We start from the raw sequence: 12,170 nt of genomic DNA, 5'->3' as shown, positions 1-12,170 counted from the left end.
ATGACGTATTTTCTTATGACTTTAAACAGCTGTGCCAAATAAGGTTCAAATCGGTTCATAACCGGATAAAGCTGCCATATACAACGATCTGGGATTTTGACTTTTAGAGCCTGAAATTTTGTACGACGGATCCTCTCATGACCATCATCGTACGTGCTTATTATGATCTGAATCGGTCTCTAGCCTGATACAGCTCCCATAAAAATCGATCTCTCTATTTTATTCCTTGAGCCCACAAAGGGCGCAACTCTTATTCGAATTGGCTGATATTTTACACAGTTCTCCAACATATAATTTAATTGTGGTCCGAACCGGACCATATCTTGATATCGCTCTAATAGCAGATCAAATTTTTTCTTTTATCCCTTTTTTCCTAAGAAGAGATGTCGGGAAAAGAACTCGACAAATGCGATCTATAGTGGAGGGTATATAAAAGTCGGCCAGGCCGAACTTTGCACGCTTTTACTTGTTAGATATACCAACTTAGAAGACCAATATTTTGTTATATATAATTGAACAATGAATTGTAGTTATAAGTATTTGGTCCAAATCGGAACATATTTCGATATAGCTGCTATGGAGCATAAGGTATGCATTTTTCACCGGATTATGACGTAAGGTGGTTTACATATATACCCGTGGTGGTGGGTATCCAAAGTTCGGCCCGGCCGAACTTAACGCCTGTTTACTTGTTGTCATACACATCGTATGTTTAATAATGGTTAGGTGGCATTTAAAGCAAAAATTAGCTTCATTGAGGGTAAATTAAGAAGTTTGATTTTTTTTCTTTGTGGATGCGAAGATTCTGTGACTAAAAAAGAAACTAAATACGCGTTTTTTATTCCCTCAAAATGTTTGCAACTCATAAATCTATTGCTCCAAGTGAGGCCAACTCGGTCTTAATATTTGTTTTGTTCTACAATAATATATACAATTTATTTGAATGTTTAAATTAGCTTATCAAAAATACATATTCGAATTCATCAATAACAAAAATGAATAGTTATTAAATAATCTTAAAAAAATAAAAAAATATACAATATAAAAATGTGTTGTCTATCAATCTTTTAGAATTGTAAGTAGTGTTTTTGTATTTAAGGTACGCGTGACTTCAATTGTTGCTCGGAGGTAGTGGCAAGTTCTTGATCTTTGCTATAGTTTTTTGGAAGAAACGGAGTGGCGAGACCATTTACTAATAATTAAAACGGCGTCTTTGGTTAGTGTAATGGATGGCAAACAGAATCGACATGGCGAGAACAACAATCTGAAATGGAGAAAAATATTTAAATCTCACAAACGTTCTTAGCTTGTTGCCTTTATACTGGAGCTAGGGTACACTTACATTGAGACCCAATAGAACCCATTCGGAAATTTGTGTTGTCAACGCTTCATTGGAGAAGGCTTGTTCTATTTTCGCCAGACAACCATCCATGTAAATATTCAAAGGGTTTATGCAATTGCTCTCCTTGCAACAACTGGATGGAGTAACACGCCCAGCAAGTAAGTAGTCATCTGGACCCATGCGGCCGCAGCATTCATACTATTAAAGGATAATTCAAGAAGGGAAATTTGTTAGACATTCCTTAAGGTGTTTACGAACTTATTCGATACTCACAACTATCTGCTTTTGGTCCATGGCTCCGGGACTTGTCATTTCCTGTTCCCACAGTCCATTGACTTCTTGTACCGCATAGTTTTTAAAGACATCCCGCGTGTTCAGGCAAATGAAGACAATGGTCAATACCAAAATTATCAGCAACATGACAGCATACTAAAAATATACGCATTAAAAAATGGATTATGAGAGTCCCGATGCAATTAACCATATTTGATTGATCATTACCGTCCATAGGCTGCGTGCAGACTCTCTTACGGATCCAAAGCATCCAAATAAGGCTGTTAATAGAATAACACATCCCAGAGCAATAAACCCGATGGCATAATGCTGGGGCATAGCCTCCCATCCAAATCCTGCTAATAGCAATAGTAAAATGCCAAAGATCTGTTAAAAAAGAAACCCCAATTAAAACATTTTGTAAGTTAAAATACCGAACAGAGTAATTTTATCTAACATACATTTCATTTATTGAATTATGCCTTGTGTAAAAATATTTGATATGTGTACTCGTAAATAAGATTATCCCAAAAACCCAAAAGTTATTATCTTGAAATGCTCACCCTTCAAATGTTTTCCCTTTTTTAGCATAGGTAATAAAACTTTCCATACCAATCTTCGACTAACAACTAACAAGTAAAAGCCATATAAGCTTCGGCCGAGCTGAATCTTACATACCCTCCAAAATGTATCGCATTTGTCGAGATCTTGCCACGGTATCTCTTTTTAGGCAAACAAAGGATAAAATAAAAGAATTGATATGTTATTGGAACAAGATCAAGTTATGGTTCATTTCGGACCATAATTGAACTGAATATTGGAGACCATGGTAGAAGACATTGTGTAAGATTTCAGCCAAATCTAGTAAGAATTACGCACTTTAGGGGCTGAAGAAGTAAAATAGGGAGATCGGTTTATAGGGGAGCTGCATTAGGCTACAAACCGATTCATGCCATTTTCGACACGTAAGTTAAAGGTCATGAGAGAAGCCGTTGTACAAAATTTCAGCTAAATCGGATATTAATTGCGCCCTATAGTGGCTCAAGAAGTCAAGACCCCAGATCGGATTATATGGAAGCTATATCAGGTTATGGACCGATTTAAACCGTTCTTAATACAGTTGTTGAATGTCATACCAAAACCTCATGCAAAATTTCATCTAAATCGGATAATAATTACGTCCTCTAGAAGCTCAAGAAGTCAAGACCCCAGATCGGTTTATATGACAGCTATATCAGGTTATGGACCGATTTGAACTATTATCAGCACAGTTGTTGAAAGTCATATCAAAACACCTCATGCAAAATTTCAGCTCAATCGGATAATAATTGCGTCCTCTAGTGGCTCAAGAAGTCAAGACCCCAGATCGGTTTACATGGCAGCTATAGCAAAACGTGGACCGATATAGCCCATCTACAATCCCAACCGACCCACGCTAATAAGAAGTATTTGTGCATAATTTCAAGTGGCTAGCTTTACTCCTTCGAAAGTTAGCTTCCTTTCGACAGACAGACGGACGGACATGGCTTTTCCGAGAAGTTACAAACAGAATGACGAAATTAGTATACCCCCATCCTATGGTGGAGGGTATACAAAATTTATGGAAGCAAAAATCCTCTCAGATCAATATTTCGATATGTTACAAACGGAATGATGAAATAAGTATACCCCCATCCTATGGTGGAGGGTATAACAAATGTATGGAAGCAAAAATCCTCTCAGAAGTAACATCGTATTCCCACATAGAGTTTTCGTCGTCCTACTGTCCGTTGCAATGTTCCGCAGTGAAATATGCGTCGTCTGCACGTATTTTAATTTAACTTCCAACTACTCTGCCAAGTATGGTCCAAATCGGTTCATAACCTGATATAGCTGCCATATAAACCGATTTACGATCTTGTCTTTTTGAGCCTTTAGAGGGCTCACAATGAGTTAGTAAGTATGGCTCCAATTGGTTCATAACTTAGTATAGCTGAAATAACATAGCAATTCTTATCCATTATCTCTTGTTTGTCTGTAAAGTAATATCTGCCAAACAACTTGACAAATTCTATCAATGGTGGAGGGTATATAAGATTCGACCCGGCCGCATTTAGCGCGCTTTTACTTGTTCGAGGTTACTTTTTAGTATTCAGAGCGCACATCGAGACGATAACTGGCATAGGTGTAAGTCCACAGGGACAAGGGGCGGATTAACATCCGCACCTTATTTTCAACAATCTTACTCAACCTACTATGCATCTTGCATAACGGTAGAGTTGCGATCTGTAGATCGGAAAAGATCAGTCATCAGAGGAACTCTTCAAGGAGCTGTACTGTCTCCTCTACTTTAAACTAAAACCAATAATAATATATTATTGCCTCTGAAAGAAAAATGTGTGAAAGTGGTCGCTTATGCCGATGGCGTGGCAACTGCGTTTAGAGGAATGTTCTTTATACCTTAGGAAGCTCAACGTACGACAGCGAAGTGGGCTACCGAAAATGGTCTAGGCGTATATCTGTCAAAGACAAATGTAGTTCTTTTCACTAGGAGACACAAGTTACCCACAATGGCACCTATCTCTTTGGGAGGAGAGAATTTTCCATATACTGAAAGCGCAGAATACCTGGGTTTTTTGCTGGGCACGAAATTGGATTACTAATCAAGCATTTTGGAAAAGGCAAGAACTCTTGCCCTATATACCTACATATGAGCCATTGGCAACAGTTTAAACCGCATGTCATACACTGGGTATATACGACTACTGCCGTTGTTAGACCTTTAGTTCTATCTGGTGGACGATGCTTCCACATACTGTTTCATACTCAGCTTGATCCAAAGGATGGTTTGTTTGTGCATCACAGCTGCAATGAGGACTTCATAATCGGATGTACTGAATTTAATGCCTCTGAACATTGTGGCCCGACAAATTGCTCCGACCACTGCTGTGAGGGAGTTTTCTTTTTGGTCATGTGGCGGCTACGAACATGTGTTATCCTTGATCAATACCCGGTGTTCCAGACAGTGTGGGCCGCTTTTTGATAAAAAGTACTGTACCACAATTCCTGATGGAACCGATTGGAACTGTGATATCTCTGGTAATAGAAATTACATGGACTTCTATGCGGATGATTCCAAACTAAACGACCAGATGAGCTTTGGGTGTACTCTGAGGACCTAGGACTGGTCATATCGAAAAGATTACCCGGCCACTGTAGTGTGAATCAAGCGCAAATCCCTGCTATTAATTAAGTGGTGGAATGGCTGAGATGTAATGCCATAAAGACGATTGGCATAAATATCTTCACAGACAGCCAGGCAGCCATCAAATACCTGGAGAACGTATTTCTGAATTCAAAAAAACCGCCCTTGACTGTCACAGATCTCCACAGACCGTTCAAAATTTGCCTGTTCTGGGTTCCGGACCACAGATATATCGCAGGGAGTTGTAGAGTAGACGAGCTGGTTGAATCTGGAAAATTCGCTGGATATCATACTCTTTATCATGGATCCACTATACGCTCAATTGTTTTAAATTGAAGAGAAATAAGACTTATAGTGACTGCAGGTTGAAAACTATGCTGAGAGCTAAACCAAAATCTGAACCAATTTTGGTGAAATTTAGCAGAGGCTTTAGAACATTCCACACTAAATCTCGTGCAAATCGGTGAAATTGTAGTAAGTTAAAAGTTTTTATGTCCGCCTCCTATGCAAAACGCCTGGGATCAAATCCCGTGAGAACATCGGAAAAATAATCGGCGGTTCCCCAGTCTAGTTCTGGCTACACTTGTGGGGCATTAACCTTAGGTAAACAGCCGTGACATTTTCCCTTCTAAGTGATGTAACTCAGCGGCAAGACTTTCAAACTCGACGATAAAATTGAGGTCCCTTAAAACTTGTGTCGGACAGCTCTCATTGGCATACGAGAAGTATTAACGCTGTACCTTAATGGAGAGTACATGAGCAAATTTTAAATTTATTTTACCCTCTACCAAAGGATGGGGATATACTAATTTCTTCACTCCGTTTGCAACATCTCAAAATATTCGTCTAAGACCCCATAAAGTATATAAAGGGTGATTGTTAAGCTATTATCTTTTTAGCAACACTGGTTTAAAAAGCTCACGCACGTTTCGTGTTTTGTTTCACTATCAAACATTTTCAGTTTGGTCTATAATTTAACCATTAATCGTCTTTCAAACGAACAACGCTTGCAAATTATTGAATTTTGTTATCAAAAATGGGTGCTCTGTTAAGAAAGTTCATCGCGCGCTTCTTGTGTTCAGCGACGAAGCTCATTTTTGGCTCAGTGGGTACGTAAATAAGCAGGATTGTCGATTTTGGAGTCAACATCAGGCAGAAGCGTTGCAAGAGCTACCAATGCATCCAGAAAAAGTCACAGTTGGGTGCGGTTTATGGGCAGATGGAATCATTGGATCGTACTTCTTTAAAGATGATGCGAATCGTAACTTAACTGTGAACGGTGAGATGAAATCCAACATTTTTTTTGCCTAAAATGCAGGAGCTTGACTTGCATGATGTATGGTTTCATCAAGACGGTGCCACATGCCACACAGCACGCGTAACAATGGACTTATTGAATGTTGGATTATCTTGAAGTCTGCAAAAAATTTACACAAGTCTTAATTTTTTTGAAGTTTTTGTGATGAGTTTATATCGTGAAATGATTGACACTTCCACAGAATTAAGAAGTCAAAATTTGGCGATCTGTTTATACGTGGGTAATACCTTTGTGTGGAGCTATCTGAACGGCATTTTGTGCAGTTATAAGAAAGATTAAGTGTAAGTTACGTAACAAGGATATAGCTCAGGGACTTTTGGCAGCTGAACGCCTTCTTCAAAAAACTGTCGAGAAAATCGCAAAATTGTTTCAGTGCTGTTTATCTCTCTTGCTAATGTTAGCTTGTTCTGAAAGGTCTATGGCTATGCTAAAATTTTCTATGAATATCAGTCGCTTAGCGACATCCAGTTTCGATTCGGCTAAAAATAGTTCGTATAGATAGTATTGAATCGTACAACACTCAGGTGTAAAGTCTTCCCGATCCTTCATCCTTAATTAGCTGTGCACGAGCAAATGTATAATGTGCATTTATATGAAGAGAGTTCATAATAAATGATAGTAAATTGAATTATTTTTTATAGCTTATCGTCTTCCACCTTTATGTTCTCCGATTTACAGATTTCTGATCATTTCTATCCGAGTTGAATTCCAATTAATGAAGAATTTTTTATTTGTATTGCTATTTATGTAAGCCGCTGATCTCAGTCACCCAGAAAAATGAGGCTATGACCATAGTCATATGCTATTATTACATTTGATCGTAAAATAAATGTAATGCCTGCAAATAAAATTAAAACTATTGAATGCAATTTGAGATTAATTGCATGTTTAATAAGCAATTCCATTAACATACAGTCACATTCCGAGTCAGCGAATGAATGCATTTCTAATTATGAGCCAGATGATGCCATTTAGAAAGAAAATGACAAAGTCTCTGGAACTCAATTACTCTATGAACAAATGAGGTAATCTCGTCAAACTCAGAAGAAACTAATTATATCATAGAAGCTTTCTAAATTTGCACGAATGCTTTGGATTTTAACCCAAACCACACAAAGCTCATACATACATTAAAATAAATGCAAATAGTTTACATTTTAGCATCAATTAAACACATCTTAATTTATAAAGAAGAATATCGAAGAATAAAGCGTCATATAAATTTTCTTGATAATTTAATACATCATGTAGACAAAGTTTCTACAGTTTAAGAAATTCGTGTGCATAACGAAACGTTAGCTTTCAAACGGTGTTAATAAAAGTTCGAAGACTAATATGTAATTTCGTTAGTCTTACAGGATAACATAGCAAATATTGGAGAGAAACTTTTCGTTCCCAAGTCGTCTTCAAGTTAAGAAGGAAATAAGAGTTAAGTGGCGTAAGAAGCGTAAAAGCAGAAAGATGCTTGCGAAGTTCAAATAGGCTCTGAATTTGGAATGGTATTCCTTGGTATTGCGTACAAAAACAAACTTTTTAAGCAGCTCCAAGTAATCATTTTTTTGTACCCTTGGCCCCAAAAAAGACGCATTTATAGTCCGATTTCATTGAAATTTGACACAGTGACTTATGTTAGGCTTTTCGATATAGATATAGATATAGCTACTAAAAAGATCAATATTTTGTTATACACAATTGAACAATGACTTGTACTTATTTGTATTTGGTCCAAATTTGAATATATTTCGATATAGGTGCTATGGGGCATAAGGTATAAATTTTTCACCGGATTTTGACGGAAGGTGGTTTACGCAATTACTGGTTTAGGTGAATGTCCATAGTGGCATGGGGCGGATTAATATCCGCATCCAATTTTCAACCTAACCTAACCTATCATCATCACTGAATGATGTATTGAAAAGTATATTTAAAAGATGATGACTTGTGCATTCCTTGAAACGCGTTAACTAGTGGTTTTGTATTTTGTCTTAACTGTGTGAAGGCAGCTATTTTCTGACATTTAAGCCATGTTCGTCCGTGTGTCCGTCCGTCTGTCTGTCGAAAGCACGCTAACTTTCGAAGGAGTAAAGCCAGCTGCTTGAAATTTTGCCCGAATACTTCTTATTATTGTAGGTTGGTTGGAATTGTAAATGGGCCATATCGGTCCATGTTTTGATATAGCTGCAATATAAACTGATCTTGGGTCTTGACTTCTTGAATCTCTTATTCTTATCCGATTTGGCTGAAATTTTGCATGAGGTGTTTCGTTATGATTTCCAATAACTGCGCTAATTGTGGTTCAAATCGGTCTATATTTTGATTTAGCTGCCATATAAACCGATCTTGGATCTTGACTTCTTGAGCCACTAGAGGTCGCAATTATTATCCGATTTGGCTGAAATTTTTTACAACGACGTCTCTCATGACCTTTAACATACGTGTTAATTATAGTCTGAATCGGTCTATAGCCTGATACAGCTCCCATATAAACCGATCTCCCAATTTTACTTCTTGAGCCCCTAAAGGTTGCAATTTTTATTCGAATTGGCTGAAATTTGAATTCTGACTTCTACTATGGTCTTCAATATTCAGTTCAATTATGGTCCGGACCATAAGTTGATATAGTTCCAATATCATAGCAGTTTTTTTCTTTTATCCTTTGTTTGTCAAAAAAAGAGAAACCGGGAAAGGAACTAGACAAATGCGATCCATGGTGGGAGGTATATAAGATTCGGCCCGGCCGAACTTAGCACGCTTTTACTTGTTTTAAGTAATAGTACAATGTCTTCTTTCCAAAACCTTCCTCGTGGTCACATTCTTGGAGGTTATTTACGTAAAGAACCAAAATTTTATCAATAAAAAAGTGCGAAAAAACAGTTTCGTTATTTGCTGTCATCTTATAATCGAATTGAAAACTATCTGTTACAAATCAATTACGCAATAGTAGTTGCGGTTCTTCACTAAGACGATTTGTAATATATTGTTATACCATTGCATGTACGATTCTTGCATTACAACTAACAACTAACTAAGCCTCCGGGGGGATTTTATGATACTCTCAATTTTCTAAATGGATTTATTTAAGTAGAAAATCAAAATAAAGTAACATCTTTTTGCGCTTTCTTTTTTAGGTCTTAAAATCTTACTGAGATTCCATTGCAGGATATTGCTTAAAGTTCGCGCCTGCCAAGCTGTGAATAACCACCCCAATATTTGGGTTGCCCAAAATGTAATTGCGGATTTTCCATATAGTCGGCGTTGACAAATTTTTTTACAGCTTGTGACTCTGTAATTGCATTCTTTCTTCTGTCAGTTATCAGCTGTTACTTTTAGCTTGCTCTAAAAAAAAAGTGTAAAAAAGTATATTTGATTAAAGTTCATTCTAAGTTTTATTAAAAATGCATTTACTTTCTTTTAAAAAATCCGCAATTACTTTTTGGGCAATCCAATACATATGGCTGTCCATCACTAAAAAAATGTATTTTTTTGAAGTAGCAAAACTCGTACCTTCCTTTTTTCCTTTTTTCCTTTTGAAGCTTGTTAGGTATGTTTTAAATAGAAGGCTGACATCAGAGTCACTTATACACTTTTGTCCATTGTGATACCGCAGGAAATGCGAATGTTCACATCAGATAATCCAGAAAAGACCTCAAAGAAATGAGAACTTAAAATCCTTTTGCCTGCCAGTGAATGTTTGAAAAGGGTGCTACGCCTTAAAAAAAATAGTAATTAATACTTTTCCTTTTTTTAAGGCTAAAATATATAATTTTTCAATTTTCTGTAAAATTTTAATTATAATTCGTAATTTAGTTTTTTCGGATATTTTAAGTTGTGAAGCACATAACTTTTAACAGGAAAGGGCAATCTTCATCAATATTTTATTATTATCCGGAGAATTTTGTAACCAATTTCCAATGGTATGTATAAACAGATTTCCAATTTTTAAAGAAATAGTGCCACAAAAAAAATTTGTAACTCCAATATCTCATAAAATGATATAGATATTCCAGACACCTATAAATATTTTTTGTAGGATTTTAAGTTCTACCTTTTGCAAAAAGAATCATGACGATCGGCCTATATATATATATATAACTCTTGAAATCGGGCTAAAATGCCAAAAAATTTAGTTTTTTTTTTTGGAAAATCAAAGAAGGTCAACTTAGAAGGCTATTTATCCTAAATTAAAATCTGACATTTTTGTGGGTAGAGTGTGCCTCATAATTTTGGAGTGATCACGACCCGCACTTAGTCATAGGCCATTCGAGGCAAACGCACATATTACAGTTCTTCGGGAATGTTTAAGGTAGTTCCAGAACAGGTGAATTTTTAATTGTTCAGCACACTTGTTGAGGGATCTGCGACTGTCGAGGGCAATGTTTGAATTCATAAATTAGGATGGTAAGGTCACGAACCATCTCTGAGGATGGCACGATCTGCATTGCGGAAAGGGTGAGAGGACTGTCACCAGTAAGCTTGGTAACCTTTTCGCGTTTAGCTTTTCGGATCTTCGTAGTCCGTACTAATGGTTTGGGCGACGAATATAACACTATGGAATATCGAGACGGTGGGTAGGACAACGAAAATTCAAAGTAGCATGGAATTTCTGACTAAGATTTTCTTTTCGAAGTTTCTTTTTAGTATTTAGAGCGCAAAACAGGACAATTAGTGGCTTAGGTGTGTGTCCATAGTGACATGGGCCGGTTTAATATCCTTGCATTTTTTATATCCACCACCGAAGGATGGGTTAGATATAACACATATCCGAAGGATGGGGGTTTGCAACACATCGAAATATCCATTTCCGACCCTACAAAGTATTTATATTCTTGATCAGCGTAAAAATCTAAGACGATCTAGCCATGTCCGTCCGTCCGCCTGTCTGATGAAATCACGCTACATTCTTTAAAAATAGAGATATTGAGCTGAAATTTTGCGCAGATTATTTTTTTGTCCATAAGCAGATTAAGTTCGAACATGGGCTATACCATAAGCAGGCTAAGTTCGAACATGGGCTATATCAGACTATTTCTTAATATAGCCCCCATATAGTCTTAGGCCCATAAAAGCCACATTTATTATCCCATTTTTCTGAAATTTGCGACAGTGAGTTGTGCTAGCCCCTTCGACATACTTTCTCAATTTGGCCCAGATCGGTCCAGATTTGGATATAGCTGCCATATGGACCGATCCGCCTATTTAGGGTCTTAGGCCCATTAAAGCCACATTTATTATCAGATTTTGCTGAAATTTGGGACAGTAAGTTATGTTAGGTCACTCGATATCCTTCTTTAATTTCTTTATTATAGACCGATATCTCGATTTAAAGTCTTGGCCTCATAAAAGGCGCATTAATAATCCGATTTCACTGAAATTTGAGACAGTGACTTATGTTAGGCTTATCGACATCCGTGTCGTATATGCTTCAGTTCGGTTAATTTTTAAATATTTTGTTATACACAATTGAACAATGGCTTGTACTTATTAGTATTTGGTCCAAATTTCGATATAGCTGCTATAGCCATAAGGTATGGATTTTCACCTGATTTTGACGAATGATAGTTTACATATATACCCGATTTGGCGGGTATCCAAAGTTCGGTCCGGCTGAACTTAACGCCTTTTTACTTGTTTAACATAACCTTATAATATACTACCTGACCCGGGCCCGCTCCACTGCGACTTCTTTTACTTTATATGGAACAAAAGTTTCCTTGGAATATTTATTTTCGACAATTAAAGATCTTTTAGTGAAATACCATGCTAAGTTAACTAACAGTTTACAATATAAGTGCCTTTATCTGAATCCCATATGATCTTTATTGGTCTACGAATTTAAGTTGGGATATAAGGTGTACTCCATTCTTAAAATACTTATACTCTATTCTCATGATGTCTGATTTAGTGGTGTTTTCAGGGGAGAGGTGGTCCTCCAGATACTTGGCCCTGAAAAAAATAACAGCATCGTGCTCTTCTCTCAAATACCGTTTATTTAAACCCCATATTGCCATTGGCTTAAGAGATTTTTGCAGGATGAGGCGCCCCCTGGACACATG

At 37.0% G+C, this 12,170-nt stretch overlaps 1 protein-coding gene across 1 annotated transcript in view; it reads right to left on the bottom strand.

Annotated features, from left to right (window-relative positions):
* Positions 1-905: 905 nt before the first annotated feature.
* The window catches only part of LOC106081364 (protein late bloomer), a 33,303-nt gene continuing 22,038 nt past the window's right edge, over positions 906-12,170 (bottom strand). Inside the window, exons 2-5 of the mRNA XM_013243259.2 lie at positions 1,844-2,002; positions 1,616-1,771; positions 1,343-1,540; positions 906-1,264 (exon numbers count right to left, since the gene is read on the bottom strand). Of these exons, the coding sequence (XP_013098713.2) occupies positions 1,193-1,264; positions 1,343-1,540; positions 1,616-1,771; positions 1,844-2,002 (585 nt within the window). The 3' untranslated portion in view covers positions 906-1,192. The remainder of the gene's footprint in view (positions 1,265-1,342; positions 1,541-1,615; positions 1,772-1,843; positions 2,003-12,170) is intronic.

This window comes from Stomoxys calcitrans, chromosome 5 (genome assembly GCF_963082655.1).
Source record: "Stomoxys calcitrans chromosome 5, idStoCalc2.1, whole genome shotgun sequence".
In the NCBI taxonomy this organism is placed as follows: domain Eukaryota; kingdom Metazoa; phylum Arthropoda; class Insecta; order Diptera; family Muscidae; genus Stomoxys; species Stomoxys calcitrans.
This window is presented reverse-complemented; position numbering and strand designations above follow the sequence as displayed.